Source organism: Zophobas morio, unplaced genomic scaffold, assembly GCF_036711695.1.
Source record: "Zophobas morio isolate AGI-343-1 ecotype UQ-CSIRO unplaced genomic scaffold, CSIRO_AGI_Zmor_V1 ptg000024l, whole genome shotgun sequence".
Classification (NCBI taxonomy): Eukaryota; Metazoa; Arthropoda; class Insecta; order Coleoptera; family Tenebrionidae; genus Zophobas; species Zophobas morio.
In genome coordinates, this window is record NW_026972129.1 from 8,326,809 (window position 1) to 8,350,078 (window position 23,270).

The 23,270-nt window shown below is 30.9% G+C and overlaps 1 protein-coding gene and 1 long non-coding RNA gene across 2 annotated transcripts; one reads left to right on the forward strand and one right to left on the reverse strand.

Moving 5' to 3' along the window:
* The first annotated feature begins 2,177 nt into the window (after window positions 1-2,177).
* On the forward strand, window positions 2,178-2,881 carry LOC135135510 (uncharacterized). The gene is made up of 2 exons (XR_010281579.1): window positions 2,178-2,418; window positions 2,548-2,881. It is a non-coding gene; the product is annotated as an uncharacterized LOC135135510 (long non-coding RNA).
* Window positions 2,882-20,681: 17,800 nt separating this feature from the next.
* On the reverse strand, window positions 20,682-22,254 carry LOC135135208 (tektin-2). The gene is made up of 3 exons (XM_064064226.1): window positions 21,754-22,254; window positions 21,485-21,699; window positions 20,682-21,432 (listed from the first exon to the last, which is right to left on the reverse strand). Exons 1-3 carry the CDS (start codon window positions 22,171-22,173, stop codon window positions 20,787-20,789), a joined length of 1,281 nt encoding a protein of 426 aa, XP_063920296.1. The 5' UTR covers window positions 22,174-22,254; the 3' UTR covers window positions 20,682-20,786.
* Between the last annotated feature and the right edge of the window lie 1,016 nt (window positions 22,255-23,270).

Here is a 23,270-nt window from a genome sequence, read left to right on the forward strand (position 1 = left end):
CTCCAACTCAGCACTGATATTATGTTTCATTTGTTTTTATAGCTAAATTAACTTGTTTATCTTAAATAATAGAGTGGGAGTTAAGTAAGACCAATTAGTAGGAGTAGGATCATATGCGGAAAACACCTGAGAAGAAAAGTTTGAATGATTCAACAATTTGAGAGTTGTCAGATCAGCTTCATCAAACTGTACGTATTATACAAGGAATTTGTGTTCTGTCCTTTTTGTATTAAGAAAATTTCCAAAATTATTTAGGACTGCGTGTTAGTGACCACCAATGGGTCATCTTCAAAATTTTTAATTTTTTAATTTTATAAAATAACATACTCATGCACTGAAATATGCAAAATATTATGACTGCATACTTGTGGTTTATCAACGCACTCATAGTTTTTAGAATTACTTATGCAGGGTGATTAAAAAAATTAATGAAATAGTCAATTTATTTTATTGATTAAATCAGGAATCGACTGCTTTAAAATCTTGCAGACATTTTAAACTTATTGTAAGCATGATATATTTTTAATCAAAAGATATCTGTTTATCCTCCTCAAAAAATTGATGACGCCATCTCAAAATGTTGCCGAATAAATCCTCTCTGAAATATGCAAAATAGTATGACTAACATACTTGTGGTTTATTTACGCACTTACAGTTTTTAGAATTACTTATGCAGGCTGATTCAAAAAATTAATGAAATAGTCAATTTATTTTATTGATTAAATCAGGAACTGCACAACCGAATTCTTTAAAATCTTGCAGACGTTTTAAACTTATTGCAAGAATGGTAAATTTTTAATCAAAATATATTTGTTTATTCCCCTCAAAAAATTTATAACGCCATCTTAAAATTTTGCCGAATAAATCCTATTCAAAATGTGCAAAATATGATAAGTATATTTTACTGAAATCGGAAAAGGCTCGCTCCATTTTCCCGAAAATTTGGCATTACAGTACTGCTATCATTAGTATTACCCTGCACTGATCCAAAGTTATATACGTGTTTGCAAATTTATGATGAATTTATTTATTATAAGATTTTGTTAAGGGAAAACTCATTTGAAAGGCACACACAGCACGCTTCTTCACGTTTATTTTAACGTTACATACATAGCTTTATTTTAACGAATAAGGATTCTCATAAAAACAAATAAAATTCCCATAATCAAATTTTATAATTTTTCTATTTTATTTTGTTATACTTCAGAGGCGAGGGAAATTCTGTCAAACCAACTTTCAACTAATTTATTTTGAATAAAACCGTCCCCTTCGTCGTGCAGTTCAGCGTTTAAATATTATTTATTATTATTTGGTTATAAAAATGTATCTGAAACTTTTTATGTTTCACACACTGTGACATTTCTGACTAAATCAACAGTTTTTACCGAAATAATTTTATTGATAAAGTCGAATTTTAGTTAAACTGAATGTCGATAGCAGATGACGCCATATTATATACATCAGCAGCAATAGATATAAACATCCTAATCACGAGTCTTACTATTTCCGGTGTGTTACTTTATTAATATTTTCGATAAAATGGACATTATCTTTTTGAAGCTAACAATTAAAAAGGCCATTTCGTCAAATTATTATCGTTTTCTAGGAGTCTAAAAGTTTCTTTGCATAGACCGTTAAAAAATAAATTTAGCAAGTTTATTATTAAATTATCAGATATGAAAATGAGGACGAAGTTACACCTTCCTGCTATTGGCCTAATGATAAAATTTAGTTATATAAATTAAGTTCCAGCTATTATTTTGCGCATCGTTTTAATTGAATCTTTATATCACAATACAGTATACAGTGTTTTGTGTGTCTTATAAGTTTTTAACCATTAAATTTCAATTAAACTATCGACAGTTTAATACCCTAAAATCAACGTGCGGTGATATGTATGTTATAAATAACGTAAATGAATAATGGATATCTCACAGAACATATCTTTCAACTCATATTATAAATTAATACCAAAAAACTTAAATGTAAAATTTAGTATAATGTCGAACGTCACTAATTTTGATATATTATCAGGTATGAAGAATACAGGTCTATGAGCGAAATGCGGTACAAAAGTGTTGTCAGGCGCGGTGTTCCCCAATCAGAGTTAGTCATCCCAATAGCATGAATATAAATTGACAGCTTCCATTCCTTACGCATTCATTCATTGCCTTACATTATATAGCTTATGTTCAAGTTGTAACGTGGTATAACAAAATGGAATTTAAAAAAATTTTTCGATTTGTATTAATAGCAACAACTTTTTTATTCAATTACATTTATTGTAAAAATCACAAAATGCACGAAAAGTGGTTCGAGCACACGTCAAAAGTGAGTCAATTCAACTGCAGGGTTCCTCAAGCAAGAAGTTTTAAAAGTGATGAAATATTGGAAAAACATATAGTTAATTCAGCAAGGGTATGTTATTATGTTTTATTAAATATTATTAAAACAATCTAACAGTGTGAAATAATTTTTTTATAGCGTTAACATAACAATAATAATAAGTTTTTAATAAATATTTTAATATATATATTTTAATTACAGACAATATTTCCATCATCTACAGTCCTACATCGATGTGATCGAGCCGGGTGCTGCCAGGGTGGAAAACACTGTTCACCAATAGCCATTGAAATGGTTAATTTAGTGTTTTTAATTACCACTGGCAATGAGCAAAATCTATCATATCCTACTGTTGAAGCTGTGAATCATACCATTTGTGGATGTGAACATACCCGTGATAGACCTAAATAAGAAATTCAGTGACTAGTTTGTGTATGAACTATTTTTTTAATTTATCTGTGATATTTATAATACCTGTTATCTCTGTTTGTTATTTTTTGTAAGTATGTTAATAAATTATTTTATAATTGCATAACAGTACGTTATTAGTTAATACTGCAGTTTGGAGCCCTGCTGCAAGCTGGGTGCGACTATTTCAAAAAGAAAACGTTGAAATTGAATATTTTAAAAATTTTTAAATATTATTCTCCATACAATAAATTTCAGTTTTGGACTAAGATGGTAATGATATAAGACAGATATAACACATTTTTATCTCAACTTTTTTAAAGTAATCTCGAATTAAGTAAATTACATACATAACATAATTGAAATGTTTTATTTTATTTTTTTACGCTGAAAATATTATTATTCATTTTTTAAGACGTTTAAATGTTTGCTAAAAGAACTGACAGGTTCAGGAAAAGAAATGGTTTAACCCGTTTTAGTTCAAAAGTCAGAGCCGTAAGTACCTACTTAAATGCAAAGTTTTTGATTTTTTGATATCAAATATGTAATTACACATATGTATATTGTATATATATATATATTTTTCAAACTTGGAAGATTATTTTGTAGATGACACTACAATACATGTACGTGTACGTACACCGGCTGTTATATTATTGTTGTTATATGTTAACAGTTTATTGAGCAAAGAAAAAAAATAGTAAAAAAAATTCTTGGGTGCAAATGTATACGAGAAGACATACATCTTCACCTGTTTATTAATCTTGAGACTTTTTATGTAATACGTAATAAAAAATTAACTACGATAACTTAAAAATATACCTATATGTATATAAGAATCAAATGATTTCTTTCATTTCAAATTTTTTTAATTCTTTTGGAGCGGAAAAATATATATAAGTACTTCTACAATGATTACTTACATATTTTTAAAGAGTATATGTCATTGAGGTACATTTAGGACTATTAGGTTTAAAATTACCAATTAAGTTGAATCTTTTTATTTTTTGTTTTATTTTTTAATTTTTAAACTCTATTGTTGGCACTTTTGTACGTTATTCTCTTACACTTCAATTTTCTAAATAACCTGCAATTCTACATAAAGTTCATGTAATAAATAAACGTGGAAAAAAATTGTTCGTTAAATATCGAGTTTTGAGGGTTCTGAGAGAGATAATACAAATCTAAAATTTACTTTCAAGTTCTATACTTTCAAGGATACGTTTAAATTTAACTTGACGCGCATTGGTAATGTTTAATTGTAAATTACGTTAACAGCATTGTTGCACCCATTTTCGTATGCCTACATTTTGACGTACAAATCACTTGAACTTGACTTAAAAGTAGTCTGGTTTAAATCAAACACACTTTCAGCAATCAAAATCAAATTACATTTTTTTTTCATGGTTTAAAATAACCGAGGACAATAAAAATGTATTACAGTTTTAGTACCATTACCAGGATTTTTGACAACTCCATTTTCTTTAAATTTAGGTAAATTTTTCAGTTTTAATATAGGCACACAAAATTCGTAAAAAATTTCAAACGTTAAAAGATGCAATTTGCACTGAATTTTATATAACTGTGTTACAGAGACGAAGTAAAAATATTAAGTTTCAAATTTTGTTTTATTTTTTTAGATGTACATTTCTTAACAGGTTTTTGATAGACAGAGTAAATCAGTACATACATTTTTTGATTCTATGAGTTATGATTTTATGAAGCATCATAGCATCAAGAAAACAATACACAAGAAAACGGGCATTAACCTAAATAGTTCTATTGTTTGAAAAGTAAAAGATCATTTCTCTAAATGAACTGTAATTTTAAACTGAGAAATTCCGAAGAATGGAACAAGAAAAAAGAATGACTGCATTAAAAGCGACTTCAGATATTTCACAATGAAATTAATTTTATAGAATAAATTCACTAATTTGATAATAAATAACAACAATTTCGTTCTTATCACACTTACTTAACTGCTACAATAATGACATAACGGGTTGATCCATATTTTGTCTGCATTTGTTTGAGGTTATTCCATATATAATAAAATCAAGGAGTTATTCCGTAAAAACAGATAAAAGTAAATCATTTTACGTTAATACTAATTTATGCATCAATGGTGTAATAGAAACGTTTTTGGCTCGCAGCATGGAGAGTGGAGCAAGAGGGCAATTAAAATAATTCAATTTGCTTTTGTCAAAATGACATTACGATATTAAGATTTTGAAAAAAAAAGAAAACTATTGCCAGCCGCTGACGTCATCAAGTTTTTGGAGGGGATAACCAAATATATTTTGACTAAAGATTTCTGATGCTCTTTATAGCCTTAAAACATCTCCAACATTTCAAAGCATTGGGGTTAGCAGATTCAAAATTAAATTGTAAAACGTTGTTTTATAATTTTGATTTTGTTTCCAAAAATATTTTCAATTTGGAGTCGTAAACTACATGTGTAGGACTATTTTATTTTATACATTAAAACCCATTTACTCTACACAGTTTTGAAGTGACGTCATCACATTATTGGTGGGGACGATTAGACAAGTTTTGGTTAGCGTTTTACAATCTACATATTCCTAATATAAATACAAAATTTGACAACAATCAGCCCAGTACTTTCGGAGATTATCTGTCTAATAAAAATACGGACGGCAGACAGATGGACTGACGGACTGACGGACTGACGGACAGACGGACAGACGGACAGACGGACAGACGGACAGACACAGACGGACAGAGACAGATGGAAACGGGAGACCTATTTCTTCGTTCACCAGGTCTTCGTACACTAGGGGTCATGAAAGGCTCAGAAAATGTAAAAGTAGAAAGTCGACGAACTCGATTACAATACTTAAATATAAATAAAAAAACACTATTTACTGTTATTATAATTTTGTTACAATTTATCGCAAGAATTATACGAAATATGTAAATAAATAATTTGACTTTTTTCACTGTGTTTGTCACTTTTTTTAGCTTTTTGATTTTTTTTTCAAATTTTTCAGTCATAATGTGCATAAATACGCACGCGTCAAAAACCAAAGTAATATAGCAGTTTGAGTGAAATGTACAAAAATTATTCATGTTTATTTTTACATATCTTCATTAGGCTGTCTAGATTTTCCAGTTTTTTTTTAAATTTTGAACAATGTGAAGGTCACAAAAAATTACAGCAGGGTTACTAATCCTATTGCCTCACCTGAGCCATATGCTGGGCGCTAGGTCACTTTTCAACTCTTAAGAAAATTAGGTTATGACAATTTATTAATAATCAGTAACAAATTTTTAATTAAATTAAGTATCACTGTCAACTATATCGATTTTGACAACAGGAAATAAGATCAAGCAAAATTTGTTGATTGGGATTCGCGTTTTTTTAAAGTAGTTTGGTCCCTTACAATTATTGTTATTGCTTTTTTGAGTTTGAGCGAGATTCCGATTGAAAGATTGCAACATATTACTTACTATTTTATAAAATCCATGCATACATTTCGACCATCAGTAACATATTTTGTTAATGTTGATTCAAAAATTAACACACAATATGTCCCAGTTTGTGAAATATTTTACAATTATTTGTAAAAAAATAAAAACACCGATGACTATATTTGTACAATAAGTCTGCATAAAATTAACTTCATAAATACGATAAGATGGTGTGGCGTATTCTAAATAATTGAAAAATATAGACAAACAAAATTATATAACACTAATCATTAGTAGATCGTAGGCTGAATATTAGTGTGTTCTAGGAATAACTGTGGATCCGTACATTAACATAAATATTGTTTCCTATAATTACAAGAAGAGTATCATTAACTAAGTAATTATTTTATAAACTACGCAACTGAGAGTTAAATACATACAAGTTTATCTCTTGGCTCGTATTTGAGTACGTACACCTTCTATTATACTTTAATTTCAATTTTTGTGTAATTACATTTTTTACAGAAATATTTATGAATTTTTCTTCGTATTAAAAATATTTTTTAAATAGAAAAAAAAAATACACTAGATTCTGTTTCCACCACCAGAGATTTTCTCTGACTAACGTCTTTTTTGATTACCAATTTTTTTTTTTCGTACATCTTTAGTTGTTTGCAAAATGTAAAGTTTCTATTTTTATTGCATTCTTGGAATGTAACACAACGTGTTTTTATTTATATCAGTAGTAACAAAGTTACATCACATTGTATCAACAATGTAGGTAACTTGAATGCGATAAAATAAACTTAATTAATCGACACCAGTAGCGTTTGCTTAAACTGTGACAATAATTTAAGAAACACTAACCTACCAGAAATTAATCTCTTACGCGATAGAGAAATTCTGATGTCGTGTGGGACAATTCAATTTCAGCGTGGTGTTTCCCGAAGCAGATTAGTCACCTCGCTCACACACTATAAATTCTCAACTTCACTTAACACTCAACACAGTCAATAATACACTACATACGTCCACAGCTGATCCTCCAGCATTCAAATTAATTTTCTTAGTTCAAAAAGTTAACGTTATGGAAGTGTCTAAAACAATAGTTTTTGTTGTTATTTTTATTACCAGTGCAGTTATGTGCCAAAACCACCAACGTCACGAGAGATGGATAGAACACAATGCGAAAGTGTCAAATTTTACATGTAAATTTCCTCAGCCAAGAAGTATTGATATTACAGAATTTTTCGGAAAAGATTTAATCAATTCAGTGAGGGTAAGTTATAGCCGCTAAAATTTTCATTTTCTGTCTAATTAATGAAATATTAATTTTAGAGTATTTTGCCTGCATCTACTGTCCTGCATCGTTGTGGGTCTTCTGGCTGCTGTCCAGCGAATAAAACGTGTGCACCTGTTCAGACTGAAGAAGTGAAACTTGTTTTCCTTGTTAGGGAAGGTTCAAAAAAGAAACACGAATATATAGAAGTTAGTGCCCAAAATCATATCAGCTGTGCGTGTCACCACCATGCGAATAAGCCAAAATAACAATTAGAAATTTTTTAGTTTATTTATTATTTTGAATTATTTATTCTTTTATCAAAGCCAAAGTCTGTGATATTGTACCGAACGTGCAATGTTTAATTTCTGTTTCATAGATGGGTAACGATTATTTTTTAAACACGTTACCATCAAATAAATATTAAACAGAAATTACAACGTTACATTATGTAATTATGCATTTTATTTATTTTTTTACCAAAAATAGAAAATATTACGTCAATTGATGTTTTTTTTATTAATGATAATTTCAGCACCCATCTATTAAGTTACGAAGGCCAACAACAAAAGACATGAATTTGTTTTCAGGTTCTCATAAATCTATATGTAAAATACTTGCCACAACCTATGGCAGTTACGCAAAAGAAACAAAATATGTCTGTTTAATGAATTTTTAATTGATCTTAAGTTATATAAAGTCTGAGATACCAGATCTTTTTTTACACTTTGGTGCCCGAACGAAACACAAAAGTTAATTTATCATTTGCTTGTAATTATTAATTATTTAATTAAAATATATCGTAATTACTGTGCTTTGCAAAAGAAAAGTATCTTCTGCAGTCCTTTTGAATACAAGTAATGAAATTTACATCAAACTGTTCTTGAACTTTCTTGTAAAATTCAGGTTAATACAAGTGGGAAACACAGCAAGTGTTCGAACAGCAGCAGTTCAAGCAGTTGTGGACTTCCCAATGTTGGATTCTAACTAAAGTGCATACTTCGTGGGAAAGCTAAGTTTCAATTTATTACTTACATTATATTATATTTGTGTTATCACTATTATTATCAAATGTGGCCTCTTATTTTCGTTATTTTAGATTTTAACAATAAAGAACTATTGAAAACACAATATTCTAATAATGTGTTTATTCACATAAACGTAAAAATAAACTACATTATTCTCACAACAATGCTAGTTATCATTGGAAAACATAATATACATAATATGTACTACTTACAAACAGAACTAATACAACTTTTTTTTTGTTTTACAGTAAATTATTTTTAGACAGTCTTTAAACAGTTTTGCGTTGCCTTCCAAACATGAAAATGTAGGAAGTTTGACAATGATGAAAGTCATCGTACTGATAGCATTTTGATCATGAATATTGTCTGATTTTTGAAAATACGTGATCACCGATCATATACGTCAGAAATATGTGGATATAACTGACTCTGTGTTCCAAATTAATTAGAGTAAAAATTTTACTGCTAATTAACAAGTGCTTGTTTCAACAGACATCTAATGAGAACTGTAAATGATACTAAATATACTCATACATGTGCAGTTATAGCAAATTAATTTTAAAGACATTCCAGTTGTACCAATTTATTTAGCAAATCTTTAAGTTAATATTGCAAAGTATTACCTTGTGTTTTTTATAGCATAATAAATATATTAATAACTTTCAGATCATTTTTATTGATAATGGAGTATTTTAATAGCGTTTTGTATCTTGAAACAGTCAGTTAATATTGATGTACTAGATGCGTTGAGGTGAGTAAATACGTATAGCTGCCTCGTTTAGTCACATAGAATGAAAATTAACTATTACCAAACATCATTTAACACTACCAAATCTAGATGTAATTTGTTACATTTTTCTGTCGAATAACATACAATTTCTTTTTTCTCTTGTTATTCCCACAAGGTTGTGACTTTAAAAATGTTCGACCTATCTTATGTAATACTGGTTTCGTCTGATTAATATTTAATTAATTATGGCTCCATTATAATGTAGAACCAAATATAAAATCATAAGGCTACAACAATTGCAAAAAATAAGCTATGAGACTACAGTACCACTTTTTACTTAGTGCATAACAATAGCATGGTTTAATAGTACCTACTTGGACAATAAAAAAAAACCCGATTAAGAATAATAAAATTGTTGGATCGATGGTATTAAAATGTCAATTGTTAATAGTATACAGCTGTCAGAAATTTGTGGGAATCCCATCCTGTGAAGAACTTTGGTTTAGAGTAAAGTTGTTTTATCTTTAAAAATATTTGAAGCAAATGTCAAAAAACTGATTAGCAATGTGTGCTGATAACTAGTTACATGTCAAACTTTTGTGAGAACTATTTACATTACACTACTGAAATAATTCTTAGATGGTCAATGATATAATAACATAATTCATACTTTATTTTGAGACTTGCAAGCAACTTGCGGTTATGAAATAAATCTATACTAGTTATAAATACATATGTTTCACCTTGGTTGTAGTTTAAATCAGTGGTTTTGGCTTTTCCGAATCGGAGAACTTCTAATGTAGGTATTTCTAGGGGCTATAGCGTCATCTATGGTGAACAAACTAACATTTGTACCAATCCGAGGAGTAATAAGCTGCAAAGGATAGCTGATATATGTACATTTAAGGGCCCATCAAGAAAAAATTAGGCATACTGACGAACTGACGTGGAAATTACACCATATCTCGAAGTTTTATGTCATTATCTGCAGGAAACCAACGACACCGCAACGAAATCAGAGGATAATTTGTGTATAATATGTGTGAAATTGGGGGAAATTTAAAGAGCGCAATAAAAACGCACAAAAAATGTTTTCCATTTATTAATATGTTTACCTTCGAATTTTTACCTTACGTTTAATTAAGTTTATTTAATTTGCCAACGCGAAATTCATTTAGCATCAGCTGAGCATCTCAAAGGGCTATGAAATCTGCAAAATCTGAAACTATACACATGCCTTCAAAAATTCAAAGAAAATTTACTTTTCGTGAATTTGCAATACTTGGAGTTTTTTGTTACAAAAAAGTATCATTGTGTTGCAGTTGTAGTGTTTGTGGCAAAAATAATGTTCATTGTCTCTCTATAGTAGCCAGTTTGATACCTTTAAATGACAACTTTATAATGAATAGATACATTTCACATAGTAAATAAAATTATTTCAGCTTCTATACCTACTTATAGATTCAGGAATAATGTAAACACAACCAACAAAGTGTATTTGTAGTAAGGAAATCCATGTTGATATTTTAATAATAAGCCTTAAATTGATTCCTACGGCCTTAATTATGATAATTATTGCTAGCATCTCTTGGTATGTTATAAACATAACATTAAAGATAACATTAAAATAATATAAATTGGAAAATGCGAAATTTATTTGGCCTAGGAAATGTTGTCTTTATTTATCATTACTTTTTTACCATCTGTGCGTTGATAGAAAAATTAAATAAAAGTTGATAATAATTGTAAAATTAACACACTTAACTGAAATAAAACAAAAAAAAATATTTTGTAAAAATCGGTTGTTAATTGTTCTAGTTTTCCACACATTCATTTGGGTTTGGAAAAGTGAAATTTTTCCTAACTAGAGCGGAAAAATAAAACAAAATAATATCAAACACGAGTTCTCAAACTCCTTGTACGCCTTTTTATAATTTTTCTTTGATTTCTCGGGCAATAGTAAATTGCGTGCCAGTGTGGCTGACTCTTCAACATCAAAAGATACTGATGCAACATCATCTTCCAACATTTTTACCTCAAGAAACACCCAAAACACTTTAAACGTTGAAAAATTGCAAAATGTTGCGTTGTTTGTTTGTATTTTCCATGACAACAAATTTATTGCATTAAAAGGGACTTGATACTTTATTATTCAATTAAATTTATAATGAAGATTTTTTTACCTGATTTTACAATAGCTGTTTGTGCAATAAGATAGGAAAAGTGACATTTTTCCACATTCTAGACATGAGATTTTTGATCGAGACGAAGTCGTTTTTCCACATTTACGACATGTTTTTGATCTCAACTTTGTCTCGATCAAAAATCTTATGGAAAAAAGTAACTTTTCCTATCTTATTGCACAAATAGCTATTTCTAAATTGTATTATTTTAGTACAATAGTACCGTTTAGTGCAAATGAATAAAGACATGTCGCACTGTGAGAGCAATACTCACGTAAGTCAAAATTTACCGAATTCTTAAATTTATCATTAATGCATAAAAAAGTTAATGTAGTTTTAGTATATGTAAGTATAAACGGTTTTTAATGGTTGCATAATGCTCAAATTCATCAAAATGTCTGTATTGCATTTCCGAACATTACGTGTGCACTTAGGGTAAATGTGTACAAGAGTGCGAATATGTATAAGAGTACGCACTGATGATTTCTGCTTATTAGTGCCATCTGGGTAAGAGGAAGTTATACCATTCAGAATTTAATGCTAAACCTGAGATAAAGGTGCAAAAGTGACCTGAATATAGTTTATAGTTTGGTCGTACTGACGATTTTATGTTCACACGTTGTGTGGATGTAATTTTTACCGTTCATAGTTTTAGTTTTTTGTAAGGTACGTACCAGTTCTTTTATTTTACAGTAATAATTGTCATTAGTTGTAACTTTTAAGGTGTCGTTATACACTAACAGTTTTACACTTTCTGTCCATCAAAAGCTTTTAACTTTGAAAACATTAGGTTATGTACAAATGTACAAGAGTGCGCAGCGAGGTATTGTATAAGAGTGCGCATTGCTTGCAATACGTAGTCTAATAGTCTTGGAGATACATATCATACGATACTGCATTATTTAACTCTACTACTTTGTACTGCTTCTCAAGTTGTGTGGTGGTGGTTATGGTGATTTTTTTTTTATTTTTACTTCCTGAGCGTGTTGTAATCGAGTCCGTCGACCGACTCTTTATTTTTACGTTTTCTCGTCTTTTCAAGACCCCTAGAGTACGAAGAAATAGGTCCCCCGTTTTATGTGTAGTCTGTAGTCACTTATTCCTATTTATTTTCACCTTAGAAACAAATATTTTTTCATAAAATGTAATGCGTACTCATAAGCGTTGAAATGCGCACTCTTGTGCAATGAACTGTCTAAGAGCGCGCATTTACACATCTTGACAAAAATTGAAATTACTCTTAAAATATAGTGGTGTTGGGACGTACAATTAAATATATCTGATCTCTAAACATGTATATAACGAACCTATATCATAAAATTTGTCTATCCAAAAAAATTAAAAAGTTGTTGACAGTTTTCCACTAAGTGCGTACTCTTGTACACATTTACCCTAATGCAAGACTGCCGTATCTCAAAACTAAGTGAAATGCAAGTAAGCTATGAAGCTATGAGATTTCAGTCGATGTTGATAATCTGATACTCCTACTAATTTAGGTACAAATTGAACACAACAAGTGCACAATGTGTTCTGATATAGTTAAGAATTGACCGAAAACATGGAAATCAATTTTTCTTTGAATAGGAAAGGTAGGAAAGTTAATTATAGCGAACTAAAAAATTTAAAATTTGTCAAAAATTCCGATGGAATTTTATAACTTCGTATAGAAAGGAAATATATCAGGAAATAATGGTCAATCAATTCCCGAACATCACGACAACGGCGGCATCAGACTTAAATGAAAATGATTAAACAATATTTATGAAGGTCCTTTAGCAATACGTAAAAAAATACGCTGGACTGAATCAATTATGTATAAAAAAACGAATTAAATAAAATTATAACACATTTTATAACAATTTAGCCATGGTACACTGACCGGCAAAAAAAAAACCGGCTACCCTGAAAATTTCGCAAAACGAAGCTTTAAAAATTATTAATTTAACTAGTAATCGTTATTTTATTAAAGAACCATTCACTATTAACATATAAGATATAAATTAGCAAAAAAAAGAAGCCAATTAAACGCAGAATTAAATTTAATTTAACAAAATAACAGAAACCGAGTGACACTTTGAAAGACGTCTGTAAGAGTTAACGGAATTATTTTCGCGTGAAAGCGTTTATTAATTGCCAAACTTATAATCAAATGATGAAAAACACTATTTACAACAACAGCCTCCTTTATTATTATTTTTTTTTTTTTTTAAGAAAATATCGTACTTGGTCTGTTTCCGTTATTTTAAAGTGGTTTTGCGAAATTTTTCAGGGTGACCGGTTTTTTTTGCCGGTCAGTATAGATGTTGAATGAATTAATACTGTGATCGTTTTGTGTTTTGTTCTATTTTTTCATTACAATGTGTTGCTAGTTTGCTCTTGTCTTAAATTTATTAACACGCAAGCCAAAATATTTGATACGGTGTAGCAGTGCAAGAGTCACGTAAGTCAAAATTTCTTGTTTTCTATAACGAGTAGAAAGGTCTACTCTAAAGGAATAAAAACACGATTAATAATAGATTGACAATACGACTCTAATGTATTTCGAGGCCTTTGGTATTTAAGATACAAATAATATATAGAAACTTGGGAATTTTAAATCACCATTACTCAAAACACGCTGGTTTTGAGTTACATGAGTATTGCTCTCACAGTGCGATGTGTTACATTACTAAATTTTTGAAAAAACGCTTTTTTCAAAAATATTAAATTTGACCCCTAGTGGTATTTAAAAAAAATCAAGTTGGCCTTTTATCTCCAAAACAAATGTCGATGGAGATTTGAATAATATTTCAGGTGATAGAGTTTAAATACTTTTACTTATGCACCAAATTTCAAGGAGTCCTGATAACCCGTTCTGGAAATATTTAATTGTATTCATACTATTTAGCAACCCTGTAGTCAGTTTGGATAGTACTATATTCTCAAATTTTCAGGAAAATAGTGCTAGCCGTTCTTGATTTAATAAAAAATGCACCACAAACCACAAGTATAGACTATATTTTTCACAGAAAGATGACAGACAGACAGACAACAGAGAGACGCCGGACAGACGACGAACAGACGACGGACAGACGACGGACAGATAGACAGACAGACGACATACAATCTCTGAATTGTATACTTTTTTCGCACATTTCATCTTTTGTGTCGATGAAAATGATTGCAATTTTTAATCAAGATTACGAGGTAAGCGCCAAATATTCTCGGCCTAACAAAGAAAGAGACCTGATGGAAAAAAATTAAATATTTATATTTCAACATAATCTCTGTTAACTTCAATACATTCAAAACTACGTTCAACTAACAGCTCTATGCGTTTAAAAAAATTATTTGAATCTTTATCACTAAAATGATGTAGTACTGCCGTTTGCACCTCTTTATCCGTCCAAAACGTATTCCCTGCAAGTCGTTTTTTATCTTAGAGAACAGTTAATAATCGTTCGAAGCTAAGTCAGTACTGTAGGGTGGATGATCAAGTTACTCGAAGTCACAGGCCCCTATAGCAGCTTGAGAAAGACATGCGGTATGAACGAGCGCATTTTCATGAAGCAATCGAACGCCTCTTGTTAATTTTCTCGGCCTTTTTTCCCAAACACGGTCTCCTAATTTATGCAGTAAGTAAGCATAATATGTAGCGTTGACAGTGGTATTTCATCCTTTAAAATTAATCAACAACATGCCTTTACAGTCCCAAAAAATTGTGGCCATGATTTTTTTGGAAGATTGGTTCGTCTTCAAGGGTTTCTTACCCCATGCGAAATAACTGTGATCATTTTTTTTAGTAAAATGTGAAGGACAAGCTTCAGCAAACACAAAAACCATCCTGTCCTTAATACCCTTTAGAGCAATTCCATCTTTTGATAAGAATTTTATTGCCGTTCGATTTTCAATTTTAAACAGGCATGATGAGTCCATAATTTTTCAAATGTTACTCCTCAAATGTAGCAAAACTAATGGGCAGTGGGGCTTGAAATTTTACACACATACTGCGGGGACCTTCTAGTCTTTTATGAGTTGTACAAATTTCCCGACGAGCAATCGCAAATATATCAGGCCGAGAATATTTGGCGTTTACCTCGTATATCATCTACAATATTTTCAAAACTCTTCATACTTTTCAATGCTGTTTTGCGACTGTATACATTACAGTTTGATAGTGGAATAAAATTCCATTCATCAGCCAAAGCTTTGGAAAGCAAAATCTACTTATTAACAAAGCAATCATGAATCTAATAAGTGTAAAATTTACACATTCTGACTGATTGATGTTGCTGTCTGATATGATCAGACTGCATTGACTCAAAGTTAACTTAAAACTGAACTCTGTAAATTACTCAATATAAATACAGGGTGTCTCAGAAATAAGTACATTAATTTTAATCAGTTATAGACAGTAGGCGGGAATTTATCTTACGGATACAATTCCCCAGTTGAAGCAAGGTGTGTTTTACGGCGAGTAGCGGGGACGCTTTGATCTGGTCCACAAGGTCGTAGCCAGTGCGTCGCTTAGGAGTGTTTACAGCTTGTTAAAAAACTACTTCTATATTACTATATTACTTCAAAAAATAATACTCGATGTCCTTTTTAATTTTTCAAACACAGGACCACAGATTTGTGAACTTGAAATGTTATATTATGTTGATATAATCCAAAAGAAAAATATATTTGTAATCAAACTATCGCCGTGACAGCACTGGATCTAGCGTATGAAACACAATTCCGCCCGTTGGTTATAGAGCTCATTGAACTCAACAACTTTTTTTAGTAAAGTTTTGTCAAGAACTTTTTAATTATCAAGTTAAAAATTGTTAAAGTTATATCCCAATTAAGGTTACCCGCCCATGGATCCTCAGTCACCCATGGATACTAATAATTATTATAATTAATAATTTATGGTCAAAAACAGTTACTGGGATACGTATTTTCCTAATCTTGTCAATGTGACAAACATTTAGAGAGAAATTGAAAATCCTGCTCCCTAATGGCGTACGGAATTTCATCGGCCCAAATGTGGGTGTTGAACACCTTCCCTCGTGTAACCGACCTCATCAGTTGATGGTATAAGAGATACAAAATTTGCTTGTTCGTTTATTTTTCCATTAACCCACTCACAAAAGTTTTGCCTACGTGGTAAGTCTGTTAGTTTCAATAACTGAACTTTCTGGTCCTGAAAGGGGTACATTTGTTCTCTGAGTATCCTCCAAATACTACTCTCCGATACATCACACTAGACAGTAGTAGTGATACGTGCTAGTGCCCGGTCGAGCTTCGACACTCTTCAAAACAGCCTCTTCAATATTAGCAAATCTATTACTACGTAACTTACCCCGATCCTGAGGTGCAGGTTTAAAAGTTCCGTACTCTCGAAAGTGCTGCAACGTTCTTAAAACTGCGCACATTTGGCAGACGACGATTTGGGAGGTTTTCTGAAAAAATTCGTTGGGCGCGAGTGCCGTTTCCTCGAGCTTCACCGTACGTTAAAACGATATCGGTGCATTCCAGATTTGAAAACAAAGCCATTTCAACACATTTCGTCTATAAATTAGAAATCTGTGCCAAACAAACTTTAAAGAGACAACGTTTAGTAAAAACATTGACATAAAAATGATTGTCAGTGTCAAAACGGTTGCTAGGGTACCTTCTTCATTGTTGTAGTGTTGTTATTATTTAAGTTATGATTTAAGGTGAACATAGACGGCTCGTGAATATATGGGTGGGAAAATTCGAAATTCGACTTGAGTTTTCGAAAAAATGGTAGATAAAAAAGTTGTTCCGTTTCACGAGTTCTGTTACTGGTTAAAATTAATGTACTTATTTCTGAGACACCTGTATAGTCCAGAAAAAAAAAACGTAAATTGTGTCTCTGTCTACTCCGGGCTACTTTTATTTTCATATCTGCCAATTATTAAACCACAGAAAAACTGTCCGCCTTTTTGCAAATAAGATTTTTTAATACGTATAATTAACACGCAATTTAATTTTCATTGTGAATCAAACATTTTTTTTTTTATTTTTAGGAATACAATTTTGGGGTGGTTTGCTTCTAGGTTAACCCCCTCCAAACTGTCGGCCTTTTTGCACATATTTTTGAATATGTATAATGAACACGCTATTAAATTTTCAGCGTGAATTAAGCACTTTTTTGGATTTTTAGGAATACAACTTTGGGGTGATTTGGTTCTAAATTAACCCCCTCCAAACTGTCGGCCTTTTTTGTTTTTTTTTTATTGTAAACCAACTTAATTATTGAAGTGGAAATGTCTTTATTGGTTTATGAATAATATGAATTAATTTTTTTTTTTGGTAAAAGTGTTGAATTGTACGTCTTTCTCACTGAATATTTGAAAATTGTTTTTTAAACATGTTCTAAATTTATCTATATCGAAAAATTTGAAAAGATGGAATAATCAAAACATGTAGGTAGGTATATTTTGACAAAGCATTAAAAATTTAATTTTGTTGTGGATACTCTCATTATCAAACTCTTTTAAAATTTAACTATACATTACCGTTCTTGGCAATATTAATTAGGAAAATTGAACATATTAAGTTTATGCCAGGAGTCCTCCATGAAATATTTTGTTATTTAACTATTAAATTAAGAACTTTAAATGACTTTGAAAACGACTGCTCTTTTTATTTGGATTAAACAACTATAACCACAGGAAAACAATATTATATTGCTTTATCTACCACGTTTGGAGTGCATACTTTAAGAAAATCGGAAGATGTTTTATATGTCACTACACACACATACGATGGTTACTAATTCATTATATGTTAGGTGGAATCAACAGTCGATGGAAATAAGTTATTTACAATCATTTTATTGGAAATTCATTTGTAGGCAGACGTAAAATCTTTAATCATGCCATATTCGAGAGAGAAAGATCTATAACCATCTTTGCACCAAAATTGAGCTTAATTTGATTAATATAACATCTGATATGGGTTCTTCTAATTGATCAGTTTGGAAAAGATTTAGCATACGATGTAGAAAATTTGTGATAGAAAACTTTATATTGAATCCGGTTCACAGCAGTAAAAAAATATTTTTTATGGTAGAAAATCTTCGCTCGGCTTTAGTAAGTAACAAAACTATAGTACTACTTGATGAGATTTTCCAAAAATATGAACTCCCTTCTAATACCTATAGTTGAAATAAAATAAGAATCTATATTGAAAATTTTGTAAACTTTGAAAAGAAACATGATTTGAAACTGGATCCTATAACCAGCAATTTATATAATTTAAACTATTTTAATAAAATAAGCGTGTCTTTGCCATATACTCGTAATTTCATGAATTTTACTGTACCTACTGTTTTTGAAAACTGTTACAAATGGTTCAAATTGAAGTCTTCCAGAAGTAACAACTTGGCCATCTCAATATTAAACATAGTGAAATGTAAAGACACTGCATTTTTTTTGAAGCAATTATTTATTTATTTCAGGATATACAGGTGTTTTTAAAGGATATGCAAAAAAATCTGGTAAATCCGGCCATCTCGGAAAGCCATATAAAACTTTTTTCATTGTATAAATCTCACAAAAAAATATTTCCCGTCCACATTTATGTATCTTGTGCCAGTGATAAATATCGAGTGTCTAAACATTTAATTAGACACCCGATATTAATTAGGTGCAAAGGGTGCATTATTAATAGATTTCTAGCAACTGCCCTAAAGAAATAATCGAAAGTGATAAATAAAAAGCCAAAATTTATTTCTTGCCTGTCATGTCCTTTAGAAAAGAAACTAGCGAAGAAAATCCAAATCGATTACTCAGAACTCAAGGAGTAGGTATGTTTGACTATTATAACTACAGTGTACATTATCATATTATTAAAACGAAAAGATTCTAATTTTAAACTACCCATAAGTATGCCACGAAATGGAAAACAAGATTTTGAAAGAGTTTTCATTATTTCGAGTTCGAATATTTTTAAAAAGATAAAAAAAGGTAATTAAAAAGAAAGTCCTAAAAAAAAGAATATTCTAAGAAAAGTAGAGGCTTGGGTATGCGAAATAATGTTATTAATCTTATAGATTAGTTAATAGCAGTTACTAATTATGAATTAATTTTCATATTATTGATGTTATAAAAGAATGATTGAATATTTCTTTTTTTTTGTTTTTACCGTTGGTTTTATGGACTGGCTAACCTTGGCAGCTAAAAGAGAAAATTGGACAATAGGTTTCTTCCCTCTGGCAGTGTTAAAAAATAAATTATGCAATATTTGCCCTTTTTTCTATGAATATCACGTCCAGTTACATCTGACAAATATGTCCTCACTTTTTATAACTTATAACAATTCATACCAAGGCACTTTAGTTACAGGCGCCACGTTCTCGCAGCTGTGTTCGCCTGACCTTGTCTGCATTCGTCCTCATTCTCTTGTCGTCTTTTTCTGCCCTATGTTTTGGAGTTTTCTATTATGTGGAAAATCACGGGATTTTGACGGGCTGGCAACCTCCGCCTGCACCCCCGTCCCGCCTTTCTTATCTTAGCACCACATAGTTATGTCCTCCATCTTAGATACGTGTCTTCATGGTCCGAGATTGGGTGTTAAGATATGTCAGAAATCATTCTTCAGCGGGGTTTGTAATGTTTGTGTTTATTAAAGTTATCTCACCACACTGTCCCAGAACTTCAACGCCAAAAAGATATTGCTCCAGAGGGTTATCTAGGCAGTCCACAGCAAAATCTCTATGCTCGTTTCATAATGTACTATGATCTCAATTTGTTACTGAAATTTTGCTTCAACCGTGCTATTCGACAGATCTACAAAAGAATAGCTCATTTTTACAAACCACTATAAAAAATCCAGACTTTAACTTCAAATTACCAAAGTCAAATTCGTTAAAGACCTTTGTCTTTAAAGTCAAAAAGAAAGAAATCAGAAGAAGTTGCTTTCAACTTTCGCTGTCTTGAAATGATTGTAAATATAAATAAATCTGGTACAATATATAAAATGATTTTGTACTAAAGAATTAAGAAAATGTTTAATGCAGGACTGCCACTCTACTTAAAAATAACTTCTCAGAAAAGAAAAATTATTTAATTTGTAATTAACATTGTTATCTGTTGTGATTAAAATCTTATAATAGAATGTCAGGTTTGGCAGAAAGTAGGTACGCAGTCGTTAATTAAAAGTAAATCATGAGTGACAAAAATTATTTTTTCTAACTATAACTAATAAATATTTAAAATAGTTGTTAAGAAAAATGAGTTCAGTTTAGGTGTTGATAAAGTTCGCATAGTGCCAAATAATGGTGAAACCAGTCTATCAATTTATTGTGTATAGTTAAAACATATGAACACAACGACTCACTACTTGATCAGACTAGAATTTTGAACTACACATAAAGTACTCGTTATTTATGTTGGGGGGATTTCTTGTTCCATTCTTGTTAACTGAATGTTTCTGTCGGTGTCTGTAGCAGGACCAGCGAATTCGCCAGTTCTTAATCGAATTCTCATGTCTAGGCATCTTATGTCCGTCATTAGAGAATGACTCTTGTTTGCGAGATCTGTATCAATTATAACCTGTTGATTCTCTAAAGCGTTATACGTCGCTTTAGCGCAATTTATTTTATTTATCAAATCATTTCTAGTTTGTCTTAACTGTGTTACTTCATTCTTTAATCCCGATTCAGCTTCATCTCTCGCTAATTCAAAACCAGGTCTGTACGCTCTGTTCTCTAGACGAGTTTCGCATAATTTCAACCCATCAGTTTTTGCTAACAAAGCATCTTCCAAAGTTTTAATTTCTTTAAGAAGCTTTTCCATTTCTTCCCTCATTTTAAACTGTTGCCAATCTAATTCATTACGAGCTTTCTGGGTCTCATAGATTCTTTTTCTCAAAGTGAAGTCTGCTCGGTCCCTCTGAGCCCTCAAATCATTGCGAGCTCTTTCCCTAACCACAAACAAAGCTTCACGCAATTTATGCGTGTCCGCCAATTCGTTGTCAGCTAATTCTTTAACATGTTTTGAATGTTCTAACCACGCTTCATACGGAATTGAACTAAAAAGAAAAAATAATCAGTAAAGCAGAAATACAGTTATCTTTTAGGTACTTTTTGACAATTCTTAGTGGATCAGTTTTATAGCTTATATTTGCACAATTTTTGTCCAATGTTAACTGATCCTTATCGATCTCAATAGCTTCAGTCTTGTCGTTCACTTCTAAGTTTAACCTGAAGCGAACTTCTTCCAGTTTGTTAAGTTTTTCCCAAGCTGCTTGACAACGTTCTACTAAAAGCTTCTTTACACTTTCAACCACGCAAAGTTCCTACCAAAAAATGAGAGATTTAAGATTTTAACGTCACTTTTCAAAATTCTATACCCTTTTTAACTCAGTATCTCCATCATCGTAGGTCAGTTCTGCCCCTTGCCTATTGTCCCTCATTGAAATACATTCTGCTACTACATTTAACGGAATTCCCAAAGCATCTAGTTCGCGTTCGGTGGAAAACTTTTCGTCTTTCAAAGCCGCTATTTCTTTATCCACTCTCTCCAAGCATGATCTTAATGCATCCCTCCATCTATCTAATTCTGTTATACGATCTGCCAAACGTACGTTATTGTGATAAGTGTCCCATTCTGTACGAATTTTGGTTTCATTTCGTAGTTGTCGTGATTCATGTCTTAGGTTGAAAGCGTCTGCTCTTCGGGTGTCGTTAGTCTGTTGATTTTGCCACTGTTTAGCATGCCAGTCAGACAGACTAATGTGTTGAATCGGTTTTTCAAATGTTACTACCGACATAATTAGTTTATTAAATATTTGTTAGAAAATTCACAAGAGTTTTACTTTGCACAAAGTGCTGTAACACTTTGAAAATATTGACAAAACAATAATAAATGGCTAACGTAGCGACGTTAGTAAACATTGTTATAGAAACCATTGACACTGACGTACGTATGGATTAAACAGTTTACACGGAATAATGACCTTTTTTTCATAATAACATTAATAACTATTTATTTAAGAAGGATATTTAATTATTTACATATATTATTTTTTTTATTTACAATTTTTTACGACTCTAGAATTTTAACTGTGGGTTAAAATTTGCCATTTTTATTGAAACGTCATCTGTTGATTTTGCTTAAAATTTAGCAATTAGTAACAACTTTCGCTTGATTGAGAACGACTTTCAGTTAGAAAATTGTCTGAATATGAACGTTTCCAAATTTACCATCAACACTACTATTATAGTTAGTTATAAATGGTTATTAAGTGGCTTTAAATCAAGGTTAGTAAAGAAGACAAGGTTGCCTGGTAACTAGTAGTGGGGATACCACGTTTTGTGCAGTCAGCTTTTGCCGGTGTTTGGATGGTTCTATGGTTAGTTCGTTGATTTGCAATATTTTTATTATGTGTTTTAATGCAAAAAGTTGTGTTTGATTGTGTTAATTGTGTTTTGCTGGTGGACATTTGTTTCTGACTCGTTAGTTTAAGTTAGTTTTTAGTGTACAGACATTTCAATTTTGCGATTTTAAATTGGAGTTAACAACTTATATTGTATATAATTTTTCTGTACATCATAAATTTTTATACACTTCCATCCTTATGCTTATTAGAAAATATATTCGATGTGACATACAACAATGAAACTGAAGTGCCAAAAGAAAAAGGAAGAGGAGAAAGGGAGCTTCTTGTAGAACCTTTGATTGGGGAACCTGAGGCATCGAAAGTAACAACACCAGATCAGAATGTTTAAAAAAATAGAAATTTGAAAAAAGAAAACACTCGTCTGAAAAATAAGATCGCAGTATGTATGAAAATGAGGATCATTAAAAAAAATAGAAATAAATAGAAAGGGAAGAAGCAAAAGGCGTTAAAGGAAAAACACGTCAAAT

Excerpts from the sequence above, each read along its gene's own strand:
- LOC135135208 (XM_064064226.1), bottom strand. The coding sequence starts at position 22,173 with ATGTCGGTAGTAACATTTGAAAAACCGATTCAACACATTAGTCTGTCT. Across the intron at positions 21,700-21,753 it reads GAGATACTGAGTTAAAAAGG|GAACTTTGCGTGGTTGAAAG; the intron begins GTATAGAATTTT and ends ATTTTTTGGTAG. Across the intron at positions 21,433-21,484 it reads CCACTAAGAATTGTCAAAAA|TTCAATTCCGTATGAAGCGT; the intron begins GTACCTAAAAGA and ends TTTTCTTTTTAG.